A 25,866-nucleotide genomic window follows, 5' to 3' on the forward strand; every position below is an offset into this window, starting at 1 on the left:
GGGACGATGTGCGGGGAGTTGCTCGCCCTGACCTCTATAGCTAACGCGTAGGGTTCTGGTTGCGGGGCAGGAAAAGTAGCGTTATGCCTTAAACTTATGAGTAAGGAAAATAACGACCCGGGGTGACGCCCGGGTCCTCACTGCTAATGTGAGAGGAATTTTTGCGCGGGTACAGGTCGCCCCTGGGTGCCCCGCCTACTTCGTGGGATGCCCGGGTGCAGTGATCTGCCCGACCCCCTGTCACCCGCGTTACAACGACAGAGCTGCCGGGGCCTGTTCCCGCCCAGGCGTTGGCTGGCTGTTCCGGGGCTCCGCTGCTCCGCCGGGGTTTTTTACGTCGTAACGAAGAACCGAATGAAGTCGCACAGACTCACAGGACGGCAGGGATTGGAAGGGACCCTCTGAGATCACCTACTCCAACCCCCCTGCCAGAGCAGGGTCACCTAGAGGGGGTTGCACAGGAACGCGTCCAGGCGGGTTTGGAATGTCTCCAGAGAAGGAGACTCCACCGGCTCTCTGGGCAGCCTGTTCCAGTGCTCTGGCACCCACAGAGTAAGGAAGTTTTCCCCCTGTTCAGACAGAATCTCCTGTGCTCCAGTTTGTGCCCGTTGCCCTTGTCGCTGGGCACCACTGAAAAAAGTCTGGCCCCATCCCCTTTGACACCTGCCCTTTAGATATTTATAGGCATCAATGCGGTACCCTTTAAAAAAAATAAAAACGTCTTAACTAATTTCCCACCCACCCTGTCTGCTCAGTCCAGTTCCTGTGTAATGTCTGAGCTGGCCTAAGGGCCTTCGCAAAGCTTAGAAATAACATCCCAAAACCCCCTCCTAACGTTCCAGGTGTCTGCAGGGCATGGTTCCTTTTTTATGCTTTTGTGGGAGGAATTATGCCATTTAAAATCATGGGGGAAAATGTCAGTGAAAGGAAAGAGCTGCTTTGCACAGGCTCGGGTGGAAGTCAGCTTTCCAGTGCTTTTCCGATGTGGCCTCCTGACCTGTACCTGCAGGACGGTGGCTCTGGGTTTCACCACAGGCCCACGTGCTGCTGGGTCTCCCTTAGCAGCCACCAGCAGCTGTCAGGAGGATCACCCATGTGGTTCCTGTCTGCACCATCACCCTTTGCTTCCTGCTGTCTCCCTGCCACTATGCCCTGAGCTGCAGTGACCCTGCAAAATTCATGGGGAAGGTCCTGGGAGGAAGCACTTGGACTCTGAGACCCCACCTGAAGTACTGTGTCCAGCTTTGGAGTCTTCAGCACAAGAAGGACATGGACCTGTTGGAGCGGAAGCACCTCTCCTATGACGACAGGCTGAGAGAGTTGGGGTTGTTCGGCCTGGAGAAGAGAAGGTTCCGGGGAGACCTTATAGCAGCCTTCCAGTAACTAAAGGGGGCTTACAGGAAAGCTGGAGAGGGACATTTTAAAAGGGCATGTAGTGATAGTATGAGGGATAATGGCTTCAAACTGGAAGAGGGGAGCTTTAGATTAGATATCAGGAAGAAATTTTTCACTATGAGGGTGGTGAGACACTGGAGCAGGTTGCCCAGGGATGTTTTGGATGCCCCATCCCTGGAAGTGTTCAAGGCCAGGCTGGATGGGGCTTTGAGCAGCCTGGTCTAGTGGGAGGTGTCCCTGCCCAGGGCAGCGGGGTTGGAACTAGATCATCTTTAAGGTCCCTTCCAACCCAAACCATTCCATGATTCAGCAGAGCGGGAGCTGCCAGCGAGGGCCAGGGACAAAAGCAGAGGAGACGGGTGCAGCTGAGGCAGCTGCTCTGAGCCAGGAGGACTCAGGATCCCACAGTGCATATTTTTTTCAGATTTCAGGAATGTTTCAAGCCTTTGTGACCCCAGAGTCATACCAGTAGTGATGCCAGGTCACTGCTTAGTTGTCCAGTGGTACTTGATCCGGATCAAGGGTGGCACATGACTGCGTTGCTATCAAATTAGGGCACACAATAATAAGTTTATGCCCTTTTTGTGCTGCTTTTCTGCAGCTGTCGAGATACTCAGTCAAACTGAGGTGGTAGGGTGGGTGACGTGTGACAACCTTTACTGTTGCTCCTCTTCCAAACAGGCTGGGAAACTTTCAGGCCTGACCTTGCTTTTACAGAGGCAGATTCCTTGAGCTGAGACCCAGGGCACAGGGGTAAGAACAGAGGAGACCATTTCCCTGTTTCACACCAATTTCCTTTTTAAAGCATTAAGTATTAAATTTTAAATATTAATTATGCAAAGGATTTCGTATTAACCTTGGGGTAGTACGTGGCACAACATCCGACTTGCAATGTTACCTCTGCTGAGCTGTACAGAGGCACATGAAGCAGGTAAAAGCAGAATGATGTGGACAGAGAAGATACCAGATAAGTTGCCGTGGAGCAAGACCACATCGTTACTCATGGCTGTCCGTCACGATGACCGACTGCAGTGTAAGATGTGTTTCCTTGCTCTTCAAAGGACAGAAATCCACGTGCCCGGCATGTCAGAAGCCAAATAACCTTTCTAGCCGGCTTCAGTTAGGAAAGCTCCTAGCCATGTAAGCTGTTAGAAACCTTAATTCTTCTCTGTTAATTATAACAAAACTATTAAAAATTTAGTATGTAGGCAGTACCCTCCCCCTTGATTGCACTAATTCCATAATCATTACCTTGACACAGAAACATTTTGTGTGAAAATGATTAAACAATTTTGTACTTAAACTCAAGGGGGAATTAGCTGCCGTAAGGGTAATTTTTCTACGTCAGGTTTTGTACACTGAAGTAGAATCCTAATAATTACAATAACAATCTCCTGACTTATTATATATTCCTTTTTTTTTTTGTTGAGATTGAAGATATAGAGATATTAACATTTTTGAAGGTTATACCAGAAATGTCAGTTAATGTGAGTTTCTGTTTGAGTTCTAGTTCTTGTTTATGTCTATAAACAGATTTTTTTGTTCCTCTGTTTATTATTTATTAACGTGCATGTTTCCTGGCAGAAACAAATATCATTTTAAAAAATAAGAACGGAAGGAAAAAGGACTACATTTGAGATTTAGCTTGGACTAAACATTTGCAGTAATAATGGGATATTCTTATTATGGTAAAAATTTAAACTATTAGCAAATACGCAGGACTGGTCATCTTCCCCTCTTCTCATTTCTTCGCCAGAGCACTTCAGTTACTTGCGTTGGACGTAGCGCAGAACAGAACAGGACCTGTTGTGTTGTTGTTGCTTTTTGTCCAGGTTAGACATGGGTGTTGCAGCGGGAAAGGCAGATTCTCGGAGCCTGGGTGTTGGTGGCCGGGGCATCCGCCTACCCTGCCTGGCCAAAGGAGACACGCACTCACCTCCTCCTAAGCCTCAGCTTGCAGCCGGTTGCGTTAATGCGTTTGTCCTGGCATCAAACACTGGCATCACCACAGTGAACCTCTCACTAAGTATTTTAAAATTCCGAGCTTTCTTACTGATTAAATTTCAAAATTATGTGGTGAGTTACTTGACGTATCTATTCAAAGGAGAGCTAGTTTTGCTTTTTAGTGCTGTTTTACTTTCAATTTCAGTTGGCATTTCTGCAATGAACAGCCCTTTTGAATTCTTTAGCAATGTTCAAGCTTTGCTCTTCTTGAGCTGAATACAATTTTCTTTTTAGCCCAGATTTTGAATCTTGTGTGGGTGGGCTGCAGGAATGTTTGGAAACAGGTTCCCAAAGGAGCTTGGCAAATTGAAGAACTGTCTGAGAAGGTAAGATATTTCTCAATTAGGATAGATGTAAAAGGCTGTATCCTGAAACTGGGTTGTACTAATTTGTCTGAGAAGAGGAATTTCTGCACAGGGATACCTGCCATAACACAGATACCCATCGCCCATTTCATTTTTCAGAAGCTGGGAAAACACCATATTTGTTCCTGATAACCTGTTGGTTATTGCTTATGTGTCATTTAAACCATAGCTTTTCATTTTTTATTTTTTTTTGGTGAATATTTATTCTACTGTCTACTTGTAGATGGCGTCTTTTCCACCTTACGGTAGTTCCCTGGCTGAAATTGTGTGTCTCTTTAATTTAATGATGTTTTTGCCCTCTTAGTTGTTTCCAGGTACTAGCACTCGCTGGCAATGCCTGCAGCAGCCGCTCGCCAAGTGAGAAACATCTCACCGGTCTTCCATGAATTCCCAGAATAGAGAGACATGCTCAGGTACACTAACTACACGAGCTGCCTGCCTCTAGATAAGTACAACGAGTTCTGTTGCCAACCAGAGATCTCTTTCCTCTTTTGATTGACATTTGCCTGCCCAATGTCTATTTTTGTTAATTTTTTGTGGTTTTGATATTTTGATTAAACTCCATGACTGATATACTCCAGACTTGAAAGGACAGCCTTGATTCACAACAGAAGTGTAAGCAAACAATAGGAATTAAGCAATAACTTGTTTAGGATGTTAGAAATGTTTAGGAAAATTGGTCCCCGCCACACATAGCTGTTCTCAGAGTATATCGTCAATTATTTAATCCAAACCAGTCTGAGAAGAGAAGTTTTAGTCCTCTTCAGTTCCTAAACAGTTGCCTCTGCTTTGACAGTGTTTGTTGGGGACATCCTAAATCAAGGAGTCATTCAGGAATAAAAGCGTGTGGTGTAGTGGTTTCCGTGCATGTGGAATTTGAATTGCTACAGTTTTGCATATGTCTTTAGCATATTTTCTGCACCGTTCAATTCTAGCTAGAAAAATAGTGCTTGGTAAATATATGACTTGTCAAATGCCAGTTAAATTTGTCCAATAATTCACACCACAGGTATTTGCTCTGAAGCACAGCTAACCCTAATATAAAATAGCATATGTCCATCAATAGTATGCTGTTGATGTTGTTGCTCTTTTAGCCCTCTAAAAGAGCAGGTAATGACAGCTGAGGAGCTATGCATTTTTCACCCAGTTTATTTGTTTGATCATTCGGTTTGTGTGCATTTGGGTGGGGGAAGGAAAGGGGCGAAGGAAAGAAATGACAATTTTTTGCACATGGGTGAACAGTCTCCCAGTCTTGTGACATCTCTCACTGACTTGTGGTCAGTGGCTTCACACTTCAGGGCTGTCTCACTGGTTTCTGAAAAGCATTCAGCAAAGAAAATAAAGTATCCCACCATGTTTCTGTCTGTGGATGTGGACAGGATAGAAAAGGAAAAAGTTTTTTCCTCTAGAAACTCTTGATGTAGAATTATTTGAACAAGAAAAGACTGAACCCATTCCATGTGTAAATGCCTGTCTAGTTTCTGCTCTGTTATCCTGTGTTGTGGGGTGAGAATTTGGTTTCAGTATCCTAAGACAAACCCTTGCAGAAAACTAAACTGCTTGAAACATTTCAGCCATGAAAGATCTCAGCGTTGTTCCTCAGGTCAATGGACCAGTCATTCCTTGAAAATTACCAGTGTTGGCATTTGAGTGATCTTAATTCTCACAGGAGTCTGTCGTGAGGAATAACAAATTTCTAAGGAAACATTCTGGCGAAATAGCTGCTATTTGCCTTCTCGGGTACCCTTCTGGAAAATAAGCACTTGGGACGTGTCTCCATGCATTTAACCAGAGTCTGGTCATCGCTTTCAAAAGTGAAAAACCTTCTAAATAGAAGTTACTGATGGAATCCAAGTACTAATTATGTGTTGGTGCAAGATCTGGGAAAAATACCAAGGTGCTGACTAGTTGTGGTGGTGATTGTGTCTGGGGCCAGGCTTTCTCCCTCTGAGGGGAAGGCACAGTGGTGGGGCTGGAGCTTCTGAGTGTCTACAAAGTATTTGCTCTGGGAGAACTAAGAGATAACATCCATCTTGCAGGACCTCTAGGTTTCATTATCATCAAACTGACTTTTTACACCAAAAAACCACAAACAAAACAAAAAAAATCACAAGACCCTAAGGGCACTACTAACAGCATTGACCAGGTACTTTTAATGATCTGAATGGGGTCCACTGGATAATCACAAGGCTGGGTTTTTCCTTCTTCCAAGAGCTGAGCCTCCTATGTTATTGGTCACATTGCTTTCTTGCAATGTGCAGGAGACTTGCTCAGACCCAAAGCATCTGTTTGCACTTTCTCTCTCCATGTGCCTGAACCCTTGAACCTTGGTCTTTTGCAGCTATTAGAAAGAAACTGAGGGACAAGACACAAATCCCCTGGCTCACTGACCCATCTGTTCTCTCACCAAAGCTTCCTGCATGCGTGAAATAAATGAAAGAACATCACGCAGAGAGAAAAGCTCAAAACACAGCTAACAGCTAAGCAGATATCTGTGGATTATAACTGCTGGCATACTTATCTTCTGACAGAAGATCCAGAAATTGGGGCTCTTTTGGTTATGGAGCAATAGATGCCAGCTATGCACAAGGTTGAGATCTCAGATGTTGGCTGTCTCTTCCAAATTACTTAGCTAATGCAGTGTAAGATCAGTTCACCAGAAGCACTGAGGGTCACTGAAGTTACGGGGTGTTGGTGCTGCAGAGCAGGATCAGAGATTTTCAGAGTCAGAACAAGTGACAGATTTGTGCAGGAGAGGCAGGAGAAGCCAAATGCAGGATAGTTCCCATCTACCCATTGCAGCTGGCCTTGCAGTTTACTAGCGTGTAAAGTGAATAACCAGGTCTGTACAGTGGCCTGAAGAGAGAGCTCTCAGGAACACCCCAAAAGCTGGAGGAGGCCACAGCCTGCTGCATTATTTCTGCTCTTCGTCTGAACTATGTCTCAGTGATACGGTCTAACCTTTACCTCTCTCACTTCAGCGCGGATACTAGAAAAACTGGTTTTTTAGACAAGTTGTAGTGCTGGGTGACAGAAGTGGAGCATTGAGTGTGCTGCTGATGTTTCAGTCAGTGTCTCTGACAGGATATGAGTGATATTCTCAAATTCCACTGGGAACAGGCTCTTTCTTCCTCTCTGGGCAGTGGGGAGAGCAGAAGGGAAGAGAACACCTGGGCTGGGTCTTTGGTCGGGGCAGACAGACAGATCTCCCACCAAAGTCTGAAGGACTGAGCCAGCAACTAGTTGCATCCTGTAGAGCTGAAGAAAAGGCAGCGTGTCTCATCTCCAGGGATAATCCTCCATCACTGGTAGGATGATAGCGTAACACAGAGGAATCCTTTCCAGATACCAGCTAGAGGATCTAACCCACTTGGCTATGTGAATTCATTTGTACGGAGCCGTTGTCTTGCAGGAGATGTTGTCTCTGGCAGGGATGAGCAAACTTAGACTCCCATCATTTGCCATCCACCTGTGAAACGTAAGGTGTAGAGATACGGGTAGGCTTGCCCTCCTTCTTCTGGCTGAAGAATCTATAAGCGGGGAAAGGGTCTCAGAGTCTCCACTGAGATTTGAACAAAGCCTAGGTCAGACCTGTCTTAGCTTGGTTCAGATAGCAAATGAGACCAAGTGAGGGGGAGGCTCTTGCATGGTTGTGTTGACTGATGAAAAGGGAGGGGAGGAGGTGGTGGAAAATATACACTTCTCAGGCCATGGAAGACTCTGCTTGTCCCCAAGAGGTACATGGTGTAAGAAGCTGTGGGAGAACAACGTTTCAGCAGTAGCAGTAGCATTTCTCTAAGTCTCTTAATGATCATATAGAGCCAAGGAAGGAAGGGAAGACAACCCTGGGTTATTGCATGTACAACATGGAGGAAGGCAGGGTATATCTGTGTGACTCAACCTGTTCTTCAGGGACATTCTTGTTCAGAGACTTCAGGCTATCTCAGGACAGCACAAAAGCCACCATAACATTATCCCTGCCCCCAGCGACACTTCTAGGACAATTGTGTTTTGTTGATTGCCCCAAAGTGCTTAGACTTAGCTGGGACATTTGACACTCAAATCCCAGATCTTGCTTTGCCGGTAGGAGTGGTTTAAGGAATGCAACTCATACCAAATGTGTGGTCTAACTCACCACACCGGTGCATGTTCAGCCCAGGTGAAATCTCACCCTCAACTCATCAAGAACTGGGAAAAGAGGTTGTGCTGAATCACGGGCTAGATGTTGTCCTTTGCACCAGGAGAGTCTGGCAATGGTGAAATTTTATGCACAGAGACACTTCGTGGCCATCAGCGGACCTTTTTTGCTAATGGATGAAGTACCTGGTCTGTGGTGAACGGTTACAAATCCTGTAGCTGTGCAGGAAGGAGGCTGTTTCGGGGCTGCTGCTGCACCCTAGGCCAAATGACATCTTTTCCAGGGAGGAGGAAATTGTTGCTCCTTTGAGATCAGATGAGCATATGTAACAGGGAAAAGATGTTTCAGCAGTACTTCAGAGCCCAGGTCTGCTGGATTCTGCTAGGTGCTGTACAGATAGAGCAAAAAGTCTGCTCCTGCTGCTAAGAGAGATTAGGAAGTGTGTGAAACCTGCTAGAAAAGATGCAGCAGTGCTTGTAGCCCTCTGAAAGCTTTATGTCAGCCTTTGAAATATCAAGCTTTGTAACTTGAGTGTTTTAGCCTAAAGCCAGCAAAAGAAGACCTTAAGGAAAGAAAAATCAAAGGAGAGGACCATACACGAGAAGCTGCAGAAGCAATGAGCTTCAGAGATAAAACTGATCTACAGAACAGAACCGGACTGACTCAAGGAGCCACAGGGTCTTAAAAATTAGGCTAACAAAATTTTGAAGCCGGTAACAAATAAAGCAAGGCCACTTGCCATATATGTACTATTACACCTATATAATCACATGGCATTTGGCTCAGGGTCATGCTGAAGCTCCTACTTGCTGGTAGTGGACAACTGCCCTGTCATTTACCTTCTAAAGCCTGGGCAAGATGAAGTGTTAATGCACTGCCCACCTTAGTCTGCAATACCTTACAAGGTATGAAAAACTAACTATTGTGTTTCTTTCTTTTTGCAAAATTTGTAGGAAATATGGTGCATATATAATTTCAATTCACTTGCTCTATTCCACAATAAATATTTCCAGTAAAGGTCTTTTACAGTCAGTTTCTCAGAATACTCTGGTTTTCTAAAAGCCGGTTTTCTTACACATGCCTGGATCCCAGCTCACGTTGTCAGTGACCTGCAACATGCCCGCAGAATAGTGGATTCCTGAGAGAAGCAGAGCGATTTGCTCTCAGAGAGCTGCACAGAAATTTGCCTTTCTTTCCAGTGGCCTTCAAGAAAATGCCAGGGAGTTTGTGCAGCCAAGGACACTGCTGGACTAGAAAGCAGAACTGGAGGAAAGGACTCAGCCTGCACACAGCAGGATTTCCAGTCTTTTTTTTATTCGTCACTGAACATTTTGTCACACGAGCACATAAACACGCATTTGCCTCACTGCATTCCCCCTTACGCTGTGAAATACAACTTTTAGAGCCCTTTGATCAAGAGCTGTGTCAGGTAAGTAGCTGACGGGCTATGGAGCAGTAAATTGTACAGATGTGGGAAAGCAGCTGAATACTAGCAGGCAGGTAGCATTTGTGTGGACACAAGTGGCCTTTTGGCATGTAAGAGTGGGCCTCAGTGTCTGTGTCTGTGTATGCATACCTGTCTTCTGAGAGTTCATCATTGCCTTTTCAGCATGTCTTTTAGTTCCTTGTTCTCTTTCCCAGCTAAGTACATTTTTACCCAAGAAGGATGCCTGTTCCCCAACAGGCCATCTTCATCCTCTCTGCCTATTCATTATCAGAAAGCATGAGCTTGCAGTTGGTGTAGCTGCTATCGATGCAGGGGAGGGCAGTGGTACCTTTGCTGTTAGGGGTCTCGCAAAGCGTTGGTCCTACTACATCCTGTTGGTGAAGAGGCAAGTGCCTCCACATGGTGTCTGAGATCCCCACTGTTATGTGACAATGTCATAAGCATTTGTGAAGAGCAGGTAAGGTAGGCTGGAGAAACAGATTCTCTTTCCACACAGATGCTGTTTAGAGACAGCAAGGAACAAATATTACGTAAAGTGTAGGCATGCTGCTGAGGCAAACATCTTCAATTTTTAATACATGTTATAGTAATAGTTATTTATCCTAGGTGTCCCAAGCCAGGAGCATCTAACTTACTAGCTCTGAAAAGCAGGCAGTTCATGGGAGAAAGAAAAGCAGCATATTGCGCAGCAACTGTTTCATCCTCTTCTGGCTATACAAGTGAGTAGCTTGACTCTGAAGTCATGCTAGTTTTCATCCCAGACTACACCTCTCACAATAACTTCTTCCCCACATTTCATTATGGGCCACAGAAGTGTTATTTTTCCCCAGAGCTCACGGTCTTTCTTGTCCACGTGCTCTAAATATTGCACCGGGCTTTCCTGTAGGTTCCACACAGCTTTAACCGGTGGGTCCTGAAGAAGCAGCAAACAATAAACTTTGCAGCACTGTTGTGCGAACTGTCTTAGAGGGGCAGGTCTTGGGTCAATGCCAGCGTCCTGAAAATCAAGTGAGAACAGTTTTCAGGGCTTTGTAACGTTATGTTGATGTGATGTTACATTGCCTCCCTGTTCTTGTTCTATGCAGCTGCTCCACATGAACTAAGCACTGAAGAACTTAATTTGTCAAAGCTGATGGTACCATTTGAGTGGGACAGGCAGCGGTCACAAGGTCACTTTAAAGGTCCTTTATTTACCAAGTCCTGGCTTCTGGACTGTTCCAGCATCCAGCAACTGTCTCTGTTCCCTCATAGAGATGTCTGCAAAGAGCTTGGTAAGACTGAGCTTTCAGAAAGGCCCATCAAGCTGCAAAAGGAGGAAGCTGGACTCTTCATATATATGCGATACATATGACATACGTATATCTATATTTCCCAGAAAAAACCCCCACTAGACTATAGTCTGGATAGCAAGTATCAGGGCTCTGTACACACCAACAGTCTCTGCAAGCTTTCCCCTTCCTCCCCAGGGGTTTGTCTGCTTGTGTTCAAGGTCAGCTCTGACAGACCATGGCCGTATAACCTCGGATTTGACTGCTGCGAGAACAGCTAAGCTGGCAGAAAGGGTGGTGTGAGAAGGAGTTATGAGAAGCCTCATCTCCACCCACAGACCCTCCACCTCTTGGCCTGGGAGCTGATTCAAGGTCAGTGGTGGCTGGGTGCTTGCCTGTGGTGTTGGGATCCTTGTGCTGTGCCCAGCCTTGCTGACCCTGACCCACAGACCAACTTCCCAGCTCGGTCTTGACCTGCCTGGTCACTGTGGTGACCGGTGATCACCAGTCTGTGGCTGACCCTGTTCACCACCACTGGCCCTGCTCTTTGCACCTTGCTTGGGGTCCAGTAGGACTGTGTTCTTCTGGTACAGGCACTGTCCTGCTGTTCCACACTGTTCACAGTGCAGCTTTGTGCCTCCGTTGCAAGGTTACATGTACCTCTGTGCATGCCTGTGAGTATATTCTGGGAGCACGTGGGCTGGAAGACCCTCACCACAAGGGGAAAACAACCCCAACCAGAACGGAGACCTCCCACTGTTTTAAATACCAAGCTGCACAGACACGCCAGAAAATTGAACGTCCGCCCCTGTTCCTGGGCTGTATCTTTACTTACGCTGATAATTTTGCTGTAAAACTCTGTGTCGCTTTGGTAATAGCGATATCTGAAGAGATTCCTTATTGCCAGCATCATCGCCTACAAGCCAAGCACAGCATGAAGCAGACTGTTAGCATGTGGTGTGGCCAGCAGCGCAGGTCCTGAGCACTGGGAATTTTTGGTTCTCAGATTGTGTCAATTGACAATGGAGAAGCTGCCCGTTTCAAGCTTTGGAGGAAGGTCCCGTAAAAGCAACACAGGGCTGAAAAACGCTTTCTGCACTTGTATATGTGCCTCAGCCAGATGGACAATTCAGACATGCACTGTATGTCTGTGTATTGTGGGACACAGAAGGCTCAGCTTTCCACACCCCCATCCCTCTCAGCTCAGAAGTTATCCCCACTGTCATTGCCAACATATTTTGAGCAGTGTCTCTAGCAGAAGCAAAGTTCTAAATGAATGGCAGACACAGATGTCCCTTTTATCCCACTACTTGGGTCCAATTCCACAGAAACATAAAGTACCTCTTTGCTGTTGGTCATAGCATCATTCGAAGGTGAAATGTCAAGAACTTTAAATATGTTAGTTGTTCTTTGCTCTATATCTTTCTCACAGGCATTAAACAGCTTCTGCAATGCAAAGACAACAGCTGATTACAGCATCAATCCCAGCGAAACAAGAGGTGCAGTATGGAAAGCAAATGGTGAAACCACAACTGCATTAGAGTAAATTGTAGGGCCACTAATTGATTGAAATATGTCTTCAATACCTCAGAAATAAACTGTTTCATCGAGCTGTTTGCATATTAAAGCCCATTCTTCAGCATCTGTGAGGCCTTATCTTCACAACCAATGCTAATAGTGGCCTCATCTCAGTCTCATCCTTTAAGGTGCACCATTTTGCTATTTTTCTTCAGATCCCCCCAGCATCAGAGCAGCGAGTCAGACATCAGAACAAGGTCTCCCATCTACTACTTAAAGCATTAACCATAAGGAAACTGGAATATGCTTTCCCACTTGTGCTTAGCATGGGTGAGATGTGGGACTGGGATTTGAATGCGCCCTTCTGAAAGGCAGGAGGAAGCAGGTTACCGTCAGTTTGCTCTCTACAGTATTACACAGGCCCCGCTGGACTGGAAAATCAGAGACCCAAACTTAGTCCCCAACCCTGTCTGATACAGAAATACTCAAAGCCTGCTATACTGGCTACACCATATTGATTTGACAAGACTCAGATTGAGCAAATGGACATGAACAAACCTTAATTATGCTGCGGCCAGTTTGATATGTCAAACCACGCTCTGTCTTAAATTTTTGCCAGTCACATAGCCTGAGTATCTCATACATCTGCAGCACAGCAGACAAACGCGAAACGTCATTCATGTTCTCAGAGTCCTTGTGCATGCTCATCGCTTTAGACAAGAGTTCTTTGTTTCTAGGGCAAGAAGGATATTAAAAAACTTAGCTAAGACAAGCTGAAACAATGAGTAAGCGTAACTATTTTACAGCATGTTAGGAATCTATTTCATTAATCTCATGTTTTCTACAACGCACTTCTCCACTGGGTATCTGGCAAGCAGCTTTCGTGTGGGAAATAGTGCTTTCTCAGCTCAGTTTTGCATGACCGCAGTGGAATCTGGTCAGAGAGCAGCATTTCAAGTCAATCATTATAGGCTGATTTCTTTTATTAACATGTTTGCCCTGGGAATATCTCCTTTCCTTTCCAGAACAACCCAAGCCATCTTCCAGAAATCAGTTACAAAGAGACGCTGGCAGGTTGAAAGTCTGGGGAGAAGTTGCCTAGGCTGTCTGATCAGAAACAGAGTCCCTAATGACTGGAGGAAGCAAGAAGTATGTGGCTTTTCAGTGTAGAAACACACATTGCATCAGAAATCTGAATGAAGACCTTACTTTGCCTCTAGCTCTTTGATCTTCTTTTTCAGCTCCTCTGTCTCATGACGCTCTTTTTGGGTCATCTCTCCAGGCAATGCTCTGAAACAGATTTCTTTTGTGAGATCTCTTTATTTGTACAACAGTGCAGTGGCCCCTCTTGAATAGTCTGAATTCTGGCAAAAGAGCGGTGAGGTGGGAAAGCGCAGAGCACCCAGGAAAAAACTCCAGGGGAGCTTAACAACCTCCCCTGAAAGCCCCCCACCTGGGATTTATGCTCAAATCAAGGGGAAAACTATTTACATCAGAAGAAAGGTAGGTGGGTTGTAAGGTTCAGAGGTTGAAGACCTGAAGAAAATACAAGTATTCTCCACTTGTTAGAATCTACTCTCATCTTTTCTGTAGTTGTTTTCTCCATCTTTAACATAAAAACATTATCACCAAACAACCCAGACCATCCAGGGAGTTCTATTCTCCTGGATTCCTTTCTCCAAAGATGTCTGGGTAATGTCAGTCTCCTATTTCTCCAGCGGGTGAGATTCTCCCATTTCCAATGCCTGCTCTTTAGGTGATACCACTAGAGCTTAAAAAAGCCCTCTTTGCATGATGACCCTGGGTCGCTTACAGACTCACGCCCTAAAAGTGCAGGAAATTTTTTGCTTTTTATCATTCATCCCAGTTTTTTAGCAATTGTGTCTTCTTCTGTATTACACATCTCAGAACAAGTACATGCAGCCCTGATATAAAGGAGGCCTCCTCTCCCATGTTTCTGTCCCCTCTTTTCAGAGCCTTCAGAGTCATACTACCTTATATTAACATTCTGATCTTGTGAATTATCCCATTGAGTTTCTGCTCTGTCATTTAAATTATCTTCACTACTGCACAGAGAAAAGTCGTGTTCAGAGCTTGTCTAACCTTGGAGGTGGTAGATGCATTATGCATAGTGGAGGAACATGACTGGCTGTGGGTGAAAGGACAGTACTGAGAAGATGAAATTTAGAAAAACCCAATAGTCACTCCTGATAGCTCCTGTATCCCTCCTGGGACAGAGGATCAGGGTTGTTGGTCTCCTGCATCTGATAATGATCAGATCCAGCATGCTGCCTAGAGATGGAAGAAATCAAGCTATGTTAAGCAGACAGACCTGGGAGCAAACCAAGAATGAGGACATGAATTTGGGAGGTGTAATCTAGACTGGTTTCCTAACAGCCTTCTGTAATTAGGCAAACAAAGTCAAGGATGCAAGTGACTGAGCTTGGTCATCATTTGAACCTAGGCCCAGTGTCTGGGAACCTTTGCCTTACATCAGCTCAAGTCTCAAACTTGAGCCACTGTGGAAGAAAGCTCCAAGGTTTCAGAAAGTGTGAGTATTCCTCCACTACCAGGCTATCCGTGACTGCACACCTGCAAACCCTTCACAAACCCACAGATACTCCAGACATGATCAGAAACTTTAAAATACCACAGCCTGTCTTCACAGAAATCCCAACAGGAAACCCTCTTCTCCACACAGCTATTCAGGAAGGCTATGGAAATCCAGCTATTCTATTTGAAGTTTGTTCACTGTGGCCTTAGACACTGAGAATGATTTATGTTGGCATTTTATTCCCAAGATGCTATTATTTAGGCTATTATTTCTTTTTCTTTCCTCTCAACTAACAACTTCCCTTCTTCTTCACAGTATCCCAGCCACTGTCTTCCTTCAGTGCTTGTCTAGCTCATGAAGGCAGTTTTCACAACGAAAACCCAGGACTGCCTCTGCACACCCACTCAAAGTGTCCTCAGAGCTGCTTTTCCACCCCCCCCCCCCACACCCTCCCTTTCTATATTAGGCTGGATGCCTTTATCTTGAGAGCTGCTGTTGTTAAGGCAGCCATCTCCTGTTCACGGAAGTATTTGCACAGAGATGAAAGTTCACCTCACAACATGACATGATTTTGTGTCACAAGCCCTGGTCATGTGCCCCGATCTGCATTCCAAGACAAACCTGTTGCAGAGGCAGCTCGTGCCTGGCCATGAAAATGCAGTCAAACAGGAGAATGAAAATTTGGTCTGCCTTGCAGGACAGAGCTGTCATAACCAAGGCTTGAGTATGTTTCAGTGACAGTCGCAGAAACATTTACAATTTTCCCCCTCTTATATATATTCTTAATATAAAGAATCACATTACCTATAGCAATGCTCCAGAAATTGTAGTCGACTTTCAACAGAGTCAGACCAAACTCTTCCCTTCCTGTCCATCAGTCTGTCAGGGGAAGAAAGATAAAACACACTCAAGTCAGCAGGCAAGTATCCATTAAAGTCCTTAGAAACACATAAGCTAAACCTCCTCCCTCCAATTCCTGATCAGTCCAGAGGAAAAAAAAAACGAGATACCAAAACTTCTCAAGGCTGTGCTTTGCCAGGTAAGTGGTTTGTGATTTTATGAATCAGTACAAATAGTACAACTAAAATACTCTGAAAGCATAAGATCTGCATGTTATATGATGTAGATCAAACAGCTTCTGTAAATTGGCTTTGGATTTCCAATACAGCCTGGAGAAAATGTGGTGCTAACTGGGAGCCCTCCTCGTGTCTGGCTTATTTGTAATCTTCTGTCCAACCTGTCCTAGCATACACCAGCCACAGCTGATCATCAGGGGTCACACTAAACACTGTAATTTCTGGTCACTGGATTCACCTTATTTCATTTTCCACCTTCTCCAGCCTTCCTTCCAGATCACGATAGGCCTCCAGAGTTGAAGGATTGTCTTCATGGGCTGATGATTGCTGCTGTGTGTCATGTATTTGTCTGAGGAAAAAAGAAAATGGAATTCTTGAAACGGAGGGGGGAAAAAAAATCACATAATCTAAACAGGTACCTTATAAAAGACAGCCACGTGAGCAGAGGCTCCACGGCTGCATCCACGCTGGCGATAGATCAGAGGCAGGATACAGGCTCCAGAGCACATGATGGCCCAGCACACTCCCGGACACAGTTTTGGCACAAGTGAGCTGGTACTCTCCCAGACGATGCCTGGCGCATTTCAGAGGACTGCACAGGCCAGGGTTTGCAAAGAAACAGATGAAGGATTTGAGCAATCATTAGGGCTGAATGAAGTGGGCAGGATACAGGGACAACTCCTGAAAAACAAACTCAACCCAGACCTGCAGAGCATGGGGAACAGCAAATGCAGGTGGCTGTTCTACTGAAATCAACTTTGCTATGTATTGGTGTGGGGGTTTTTAACAGAGAAGAACAAAGCTGTATATTCTCGAGGTAATTCTCATTTCTACAACTGCTTTGTGCCCTATTTCCTAATGAGGCTCCCAAATATCAGCTATTGCTGCAGAGAGAATCCCAGGCTGAGGTGCTCCTGCAGCTCAGAGGAAGGTGGAGCAGACAGCAAGCTCCTTCATGCAGCAAGGCAATGTCAGAGAAAGCCTAAGCCTGAGGCTTCACCATCAGTTTATGCCCATCCGAGTCTGCACGGCTCCTGCAAGGCACTGTCCTGCCCCTCTCTCCCAGCACCCCCTCACTCCTCTCCCGCTGAAACCTATTTCGGATTTGTTTATGTCATGGTTTCAGCTGGGAAGGAGTTAACTATTTTGCTAGCAGCTGGGGTGTAGTGCTATGTTTTGGAGTCGGGATGGGAACAGTGTGATAGCACACTGGTGGTTTTGGTTGTTGCTGAGCTCTCAAAGCCTTTTCTGCTCTTCATCCCACCCCACCAGCGAGCAGGCTGGGGGTGCACAAGAAGTTGGGAGGGGGACACAGCCCGGACAGCTGACCCCAACTGACCAACGGGATATTCCCTACCTGTGATGTCATGCTCAGCAATAAAAAACTGGGGGCAGAAGAAGGGAGGGGAGGATGTTCAGAGCGATGGTGTTTGTCTTCCCAATTAACTGTGACGTATGCTGGAGCCCTGCTTGGAGGTGGCTGAACACCTGCCTGACGAGGGCAAGCAGTGAATGAAGTCCTTGTTTTGGTTTGGTCTACCTATTAAACTGTCTTTATCTCAACCCAAGAGCTTTTTCTCACTTTTCTGATTCTCTCTCCCATCGCAGCTGGGGGGAGCGAGTGAGCAGCTGCGAGGTTCTAGCTGCCGGCTGGGGTTAACCCACCGGATGGATTTTTGGATGGATTCGTTTTCAGTTAAATCACTTAATTTCCCATCTTTCACTGAGGACATGTTTTTTCTCTTTAAGCTCAACAATCCAGAATAAAATCTGCATTTAAATCAGCCTTTCCCTGCAAAACCGATGAGCTCAGAGACTGAGTCCTGGATCTGTTACACTATTTAATACTGCTCTTTCCAATTTCTCTCACACCCATTTAAGATCTGTCTCACCTTCTAGAGCTGAACTTGAGCTGAATTTGAGGAAACTAACCGTCCCTGTAGCGGATAGGAAGGATAAGAAGTAGAAAACAGAGCTTTTACAGAAATATTTCAGTTGGGAAATGTTTGCAGTCCCTCATTGCAATCCCCCAAGGGACTTTCTAGAAATATTTAGACCTACTACGGTTAAAGTTATTTAGTTAGCCAGAGACACCCCCTGTGCAACATACCTGCCGCCTTCTGCAAACATCTCTCTAGGATTAGTGCCTTTACACAGTTCTTCAAACACCCTCGTTCGGCTGTAGGAATAAAACTTGGGTTCTGCTGTAGAAAGAAATCTTCTGTGCTGCCAGGAGTGCGAGAAGCTACTGCAAGTGCTAGGCAGTTCTTTGCTTTTATAAGGGGACTTTTCTGCTGTAAATTACAGGAACAAGCCCCCTCCATTTACAGGAAAAGGTACTTTTTCTTTGCACTGCATGTGATGTCCCTCCAGTCGATGACATCAGGGCAGGAGTGGCTTCACCCTGCGGTATCAGCCAGAGCAGTTCATATTTCACCCCAGTCCCATCTGTTTACTGCTCTGTGGCTTCCCGCACTGCACACCTCTGCACTGCTGTCAGCCATGGCCAGCAAGTCAGTCTTTGTCGTTGCTATAGATTTTGGCACGTCCTACAGCGGGTACTGTTTTTCCCTTGCTTCAAGTACGGACCAAATCCGCCAGGTGTACTGGGGAACAGAGCACGGGCTCAAGACCCCGAAGACACCCACGTGCATCTTGTTCGACCAGAAGCAGGAGTTCAGAAAGTTTGGCTACGATGCTGTGATGAAGTATAAGAGCCTGCCCTCCAAAGAAGCTGACAACTGGTACTTCTTCCAAAACTTCAAGATGTGTCTGTACAACAAGGTAGGTGGAATAGTTACTGCTAATGGGAGTCAGAGCTGTTAGTTTATTTGAGGGGTGGGGGTTAGAGGAGTTGGTGAAGTGGGCTGAGTAAATCTGGCTGATGAGGATGAATGAATGGAAATCAAAGGGCATTTTGATGAACTGAAGAAGAAACGATTTATTTTCTTAATTAGCCAAAGGCTTCACAGGCCCTTCCTTCACGATGCTATTCATTATCTAAAGACAATACAACCTGACTGCATACTTTGACGAAGCCAAATGCTTGGCCAAATGCTTGTTTATTGAAAAGCTGCCCTCAGTCCTCGAAAGGGCACAAGTGAAGCTTCCCGTGATTCAAAGGAGGTGGGCAACCTCGGGATCAACACGTTATGTACCTCCCTCTAGCTTGTCTCTCCTTCCCCCTAAAAAGGTATGCTGAAACCAATTTAAGGCTGGCTAGCTGTCCTTCAAGTGCGTGGTGGCTATCATTCTGTCATTTTTCTCTGAAGGCTCTGTGCTAGTTCAGAATTGCTCACAGGTTTTTCTGGGTTTGCTTGTTCGGCCAAACATTAGGCTACGTTAGGGCCTCCTTGTCCGTGCTCTGGGGTCCCACAGGGCCTCCCAAAGACGGAATAACCCAGAGCACAGGGCCAGCCCTGAATAGTCTCGTGTCTGTTCTTTGGCGTCCCCCAGCACTAAGCAATGAGCGCTGAACTGGGTGTAGGGGGAGGTGGTAAGTGGGAGGCCTCTGTGAAGACTTCCCTCCCTGGGAAAGCTGGGAATGATCTGGTCTGGCACGGTGTCACCTTGTCGTGTTAAAAGGACTGTAGTTTCAATATTTGTCTGTCAGAGTCCCAGGACTTTCACTGACTTACTACCAGAGTCCCACCAAAGGACTTTCACTGAAGCAGATTCACAAATAATCGAAATTAGTTATTTTATTGAGAGCGACAGTCGCAGATTTGAGATTGCCGTTGATAAATTCACTACCTACAATAGCGCTAATTACTTAAGGTTAATATTGCCAGCAAAAATGAAGATAGTACAACAACCTGGGGTAACATTCACCAGAGGGTGAGAGGCGCAGCGCTTACCCAGAAAGGCGACCCTGCCTGGGGTGGAGGAAGAGAACACAGCCCGTCGACTGGTCCGTCAGGTATCAAGTTTCTTCTCTCCCAATTTAACAGTCATTTTCTCCATCGTTTTATCCCCAAAATTACAAGGTTTCCCTCCCCTAGGTGACATGTAGTATGATTTGGGTGGAGAGACGAGTGCTATAGTCATATACGTTTAGCATGATCTTTCAAATCTTCATTAGCACATACAGGGGTGTCAACTTTAATATGCATTTCACAGGTAACGAGGCAAAGGTCAATTATCGGGCATGGTAGCCTCTCGAGGAAACAAACAGCTACACAAAATCTCTGTTATCTTGATTTTACTGTCTCTGCTGACAAAAAGCAGGGCTGTCCTGGCTCCCCAAGACTACCCCGTTATTTATGTATCCTGTGATAGCCAGACAAGCCTTCACTCCCCTGGGTTGCACAAGAGATAGCAAAGCCAGTCTTAATTGCCCTTTGAGCACAGAGACTTCACCTCATTATCCAAATTCCACACACCTGTGGAGTGGTGTCTTCTCCCTCACTTTCAGAGGGGGCTGGAGAGAGGTTTAAGTTCAACACCATTTCTCTGCACCCAAGAAGAAAACGTTTAAGGGAAATTTTATTACAGAATCACAGAATGGTTGAGGTTGGAAGGAACCTCTGGAGGTCATCTGCTCCAACCTCCCCGCTCAAGCAAGGCCGCACAGACCTGGTTGCCCAGGACTGTTGTCCAGTCAGCTTTTGAATATCTCCAAGGATGGAGATTCTACCACCTCTCTGGGCAACCATTAGAAGGGCTCAGAAACAAGAAAGGGGAGCACCAGCTCCCAGGCACATAAGTAGTTATTGGTGAATCTCCATAGAAAGTGTCTGTGGAGCACATGTAACAGCTTTCTTATATCACCCTCTCCTAACTGAGCCAGGAACAATGACAGGAAATGAGATCGTAAGTAAAAATGAGTATAGATTCCCTTTCTCTTAAGCGGCTGCACCTGCAGAATAGGATTCGCCTTGCCTTTCCTGGTTGCGTGTTATTTAAGCTAGGCAGCACCTGGACCTGCCTGTTTTTCTCCATTGGCTGTAAAGGACCCCATGTTGATGGAGCTGATTGTGCAGTTGATAGTCTTTGTAATTTAGGACCATTTTAGTGGCTACCAAAGCAAAACAAAAGGAAGCACACACATGAAGGCTGGCTCCTGAAACTTCTTTGGGTAGTGGCAACAATTCCCACTCTTTCTGGACAGAGTAGGCAATCAGGGACTGATGGAGGGAGTTTGGGTCTCCTGGGAGAAACTAAAAAAGTGTTGGAGCAGCTGCCTGCCTCAAGCTTCACATACGCTCACGGAGATACATAAGCCAAGAGGACACATTATAGAGAAACTGTGCCAGACCAGGGGTTTACGTGTCTACATGTTTGTCCAGCATATATTTTCTTAATGCCATACACAGAAGTATAGATGCAACTAGAAAGGTCTGAAGTCTCTGTCCATATGCCTGGGAAATGTATGGTGGTGTCACTTAGAAAGAACAATTCTCCCCAAGGGCTGTTCAGGAGGATCTACAGAGTATTTACAAGATTTGGCGCAGGAGGAACAGCTGACTTATCAACCACATTGAATCACTGATGTCGAGGGTAAGCGTCTTGGTAGCTGACTTGTGTCAATGAGGCTGCAGTTCGCCACAATACTGGATCCATTGCTGGGAATTTACTCAGGATTGGAGACAGGACCTTCTTCTATGCCGTGTGTTGTGCAGTGCTCAGAGTGAAAGGGACAAGTCTCTTGCTAAGACGGCCACGTGTGATGCTGAGACTTTTTTTGTAGAAAGTCACATCTGGCATGGAACTGAAAGCCAGCAATGGAAAGACACTCCCCGCCCTGACGGTCTTTTCCGAAAGCCTGCGCTACCTGAAGGAACATGCCCTAGAAACCATCCAAGAGGCCTCTTTCCAAACCGTCTGCGACCTGGAGGAGATCACCTGGGTGATTACTGTCCCAGCCATATGGAGCTCTGCTGCCAGGCAGTTCATGCGGCTGGCGGCAAAAGAGGTAAAAGCAGGGGTTATCCCACTGCCTCAAATTATCTTTGGAGAACCACCACCCCAGCATGGGGCTCCTGGGGTGAGAACAGCCTCCCTAGCAGGTGGCGTTTGTACAGCGGTGATCTCTCTACCTTTCCTTGAGCTGACACTTCTCTCCTGTGTTTTTAGGCAGGACTCATCTCTGACATGATTTCTGAGAAGCTGATTATTGCCCTGGAGCCGGAGGCTGCATCGCTCTGGTGCAAACAGCTTCCACAGGAAGGGTTTTTGGCAGACAACAGTGACAAGAAGAAGTTTGAAGACTCCCCTGGGATCCAGTATATTGTTGTTGACTGTGGAGGTAAAATTTTCCCTGTCTAACAGGTACCATCTTTGCTGGGAGCAGAGCGTGGCTGTTTCACAGTGGCTGACACAGTGGGACCCAAAGGACCCAGAGCTTGGACTCCACTCCCGTGCTTGTCATGCGATTTTTATTTTTATTTCTCACTTAATGAGATCCGAGGGCAGGCAGAAAAATGGGAGGAAAAGACAGATCAGTCTGTACCGTGTCTCAGCATCAGACACTGATATGCACCCACATGCTGTTGTGTGTCCTGAGCCCACAGCCTCCTCTGTAGAAGCAAGTGTAGTGCCCAATGAATTGACTAAAGAGATTAGCTAGCGGGCCCTGTAGAGTAAATCATTAAGAACATTTGATGGAGCACTTCTTAGTAATTTCTCTAGTTCCCCATGTAAGTTTTTTTGGTGTAACGTGAGTTTCCAGTCAAGAGCAGTCTGGTGATTGTGAACAAATAGTGAAAAGGCATCAAGAGGACCAGAAGTTTCTGAGAGTGTCACCACCACTGATCATCTTATCTCAGAGCTTCTCTATCAAAAGGCAGGAGAGGACAGTCCTTTTGTGATCAGAAAGAAGATTGGCTTGTTCAGGAAGCAACTCAGAGCATCCAGCTCTCATCAGCAATTACAGTAGGATCTTTGAGAGACTAGGCTTGTAAACAGAAGTGCATAAATTTAGGAAATTTAGAGGTGTGCAGGCAATAGCGGAGGAGCGAGGAAGAGAAAGAAAGCAGCAGAAAAGTGCACTTGTGAACCAGGAGTTCAGAAGATCAGATTATATTCAGTGGAAAGTAAGGACCTCATGTACTGTAAAGAAACCAGCTAACTTCATGTCTCTCTGTGTGTGTGTACACGTGTAGGTGGCACAATAGACATCACGGTACATGAGATCCAAGAAAACCATTACCTGAAGGAGCTACACAAGGCAGCTGGAGGTGGATGGGGAGGCAACAGAGTAGATGAAAACTTCACTGACTTCCTCAAGGAAATATTTGATGACGGTGTATGGGATGAATATGTAAAGACCTACCCTACTGAATTACAACATATGATGTACAACTTCAGTCTACAGAAATGCTCTGCTGGCAGGGAGGCGGTCTACATACATTGCTACTACAACTTGACCAGATTGGCAATGTGCAAGAAGGACATCTCCCACTTCTTCAAAAAAGCACAGGGAGCTGTGTGGTGCGATGGGATGATCATGATTACATATGAGAAAATTAAGAGCTTTTTTGACTACAGTATCAAAAATATCATTCATTCTTTGAAGGAAATTCTTAACAAGCCTGAGATGGCCAAGGTCCAGTACATTTTGCTTGTGGGAGGCTTTGCATCGAGCATCATCTTGAGAGATGCAATCAGGCAGGCCTTTAGCAAGTATCATATCCTTTGTCCAATGGAGGCCCAAGTGGCCATTGCAAAAGGGGCTGTTTTATTTGGAGTCAATCCACACATTATTGCCTCAAGAGTCAGCGCTCGGACATACGGTGTATCTGTAAATCGTAAATTTGATGCTGCTATCCATGACTCCTTAAAACAAAGGGTCTCAAAAGCTGGTGACTATATTTACTGCACAGATCTCTTCAAGAAATTGGTAGGAATTGAGGAGTCAGTGAATATAAATGAAGTTGCCCACCATATTTTACACCCAACAGAACCAGATCAGACAAGCGCACGGTTTTCTTTCTATTGTACAGAAAAGCAGGATGCTCAGTACGTAGATGAGGAAGGGATGGAACTGCTTGGCTCCTGTACAGTGCCAATGCCAGACACAAAGCTGGGGAAGGAACGTAAACTGAAGCTGGATATTAAATTTGGGCTCACTGAATTTGAAGTCACTTGTACTGATGTTACTTCCAAACAAAGTCGGGCAATTATAATAGATTTTTTAGCTGTGTAAATGCTCAGTACATCGAGCAGCAGGGGCAATAACTCAAGGGAGAGCATGGCTTTAGTGGGAGGCAATAACTACTACACTAGAGAAGGCAAATGGACCATAAAGTCCATCCATCATCCAGCTTTTTGCTTGCACAGGTAAACGGTTTGCTAGTCTGATTCGCTGGTTCCTTCTATTCCTCAACAACCACCCTTTCAGTCCACTACCTCTCTTTCTGTTCTATCTGACAGCAAGTTTATCTGCTGCTTTATCTCTTGCCCTTCTGGCTTAGCTCCTTGCATCTCTGAACACAGTAGTTCATACCACCAATATAATCATCTGTACTCTATCTGTGTTTGATAGAGAGCTTCCGTACTGGTGTCTAACTTCTACATATACCAGCCCATAACTATTTCTTTTAGCCTGACGTCTTCTTTCAGCTACATCCTCTCTTCCTCCGATATCAGGTCCCTTTATCTGGAGTCCAGGTTTAACTCTGCCAGGGGTGACATTCAATGGATTTGAGTTTTCTTCAGAACATCACTCATATAGATTGCGTGTAATTAAAGAGCTCGTGTTCCAGTCAAGATACTCTGTGAAGCAGTAACTTAATGTAGTCTGGGGGCTTGTATGCAAAACCTGCGGGAGTGTTATTTGCATTAAACCATTGGGTGGTGCGATCTCATTAACTGGGCTAATACAAATGCCAGATTGTAACATGACAGATATGAATAGTGCTTACACCCCTACCTGAGCACCTCTGTCCATCTGTGGATACGCCCTACATCTCTGAATTGGGCTTGATATTTTCCATGTCTATAAAAGCTCATTTCTTTGCCTCCTGTGCACAAGTTCAGCACAGTGTGGCCTGCGCAAGCCCAAATTTGTCCAAGAAAAGGATGCGATCCTGCAGTGTGCTGGGTCTGCCTGGGGTGGAGTTGTTAACTTTCTTCGTGGCCACCCTTACGCTGCTGTGTGATGTATGGCCAAAACGGTCTTGAGAGCACACCAGTGTTTTAGTAATAGCTGAACAGGGCTCGCACAGCAGCACGGCCTTCTCTGTTTCTCACTCTGCTCCTGCAGCGAGGAGGCTGGCGGGGGGAGCAAGGGGCTGGGAGAGGACACAGCCAGCACAGCTGACCCTAACTGACCAAGGCGGGTCATACCCTGTAACCTCATGCTCAGCAATAAAAATGGGGAGGGACTTTCTCCAAAGTAGCTATTGCCTGGGGAGAGTGGCTGGGCTTCGGTCTGGTGGTGGGATGTGGTGACTGCCTTTGCATCACTTACTGGGTTTTTTTGGTAGAGTAATTTTTTTCCCCTTCGCTAAGGCTGTAGAGTTTCCCTGCTGAACACCAGCCTGTCCCGATGCAAATACCTGGTTAGCTGGATACACAGCATGAAAACTCAGCGCTGGCATCTTTATTTGGTGTAATGACTGCGTTAGAATCACTGCTAAGCCATGTACTTAATGCTGCCAATCATTAAAGAAGCATTTAGAGGATTAATCTGTATAGATACTATGACCTATGGTGTATAAAAGCTGAACTATTTTGAATACCTCACCTTTGGTTTTGCATTCAAAATCTTACCTGTGCAATAAAAGTATTCACAACAGAAAAACCTGTGTCCATTTCTATCATGTCAGACAGTACTTCTCTCTGAACTATGTACGGGCCATTCTAGGTGGCTAGGTTCCAACAGGCTGAATGTTCCTGCTTTTTTCTTACCTTGCGGACTTTGCACTTTCACCAGTGCAAAGTGCAGCATAGCTTCACCCAAGCCCACCACCGTTCTCTGAACAGGAGAGAGAAGTGCGGTCTGGTGGCTGCTGGGAAAGCCACATGTGTCTGCCCCAGGTCTTTCCCAACCGTATGCTATGTGGGCTTTGGCATTCAGACATTGACACCAACAGTTGTGACTGCAGCTCCTAATTTTGCTTATTTTGATGAGCTGGTAATGTTGATAACCTGAGATAC

General features: G+C 45.7%; 2 protein-coding genes and 1 non-coding gene across 4 annotated transcripts; 2 read left to right on the forward strand and 1 right to left on the reverse strand.

The window, feature by feature from the left end:
• Nucleotides 1–83: 83 nt before the first annotated feature.
• On the forward strand, nucleotides 84–232 carry LOC134510502 (U12 minor spliceosomal RNA). The gene has a single exon (XR_010069640.1). It is a non-coding gene; the product is annotated as a U12 minor spliceosomal RNA (small nuclear RNA).
• Nucleotides 233–9,208: 8,976 nt separating this feature from the next.
• On the reverse strand, nucleotides 9,209–18,009 carry LOC134509912 (uncharacterized). 2 transcript variants are annotated; one of them, XM_063322582.1, is made up of 8 exons: nucleotides 17,876–18,009; nucleotides 16,004–16,114; nucleotides 15,494–15,556; nucleotides 13,345–13,425; nucleotides 12,694–12,868; nucleotides 11,959–12,063; nucleotides 11,453–11,533; nucleotides 9,209–10,346 (listed from the first exon to the last, which is right to left on the reverse strand). In XM_063322582.1, the coding sequence occupies exons 1-8, from the start codon at nucleotides 17,893–17,895 to the stop codon at nucleotides 10,095–10,097; spliced, it is 888 nt and encodes a 295-aa protein (XP_063178652.1). In that variant the 5' UTR covers nucleotides 17,896–18,009; the 3' UTR covers nucleotides 9,209–10,094. The 2 variants fall into 2 exon arrangements, with proteins under 2 accessions (XP_063178652.1, XP_063178651.1); XM_063322581.1 differs by having other exon boundaries at nucleotides 15,494–15,568.
• A 117-nt stretch (nucleotides 18,010–18,126) lies between these two features.
• Nucleotides 18,127–25,494, forward strand: LOC134509910 (heat shock 70 kDa protein 12B-like). The gene is made up of 4 exons (XM_063322580.1): nucleotides 18,127–18,549; nucleotides 21,455–21,679; nucleotides 21,841–22,012; nucleotides 22,869–25,494. The coding sequence occupies exons 1-4, from the start codon at nucleotides 18,127–18,129 to the stop codon at nucleotides 23,909–23,911; spliced, it is 1,863 nt and encodes a 620-aa protein (XP_063178650.1). The 3' UTR covers nucleotides 23,912–25,494.
• The last annotated feature ends 372 nt before the right edge of the window (nucleotides 25,495–25,866 follow it).

Source organism: Chroicocephalus ridibundus, chromosome 1 (assembly GCF_963924245.1).
Source record: "Chroicocephalus ridibundus chromosome 1, bChrRid1.1, whole genome shotgun sequence".
Lineage (NCBI taxonomy): Eukaryota > Metazoa > Chordata > Aves > Charadriiformes > Laridae > Chroicocephalus > Chroicocephalus ridibundus.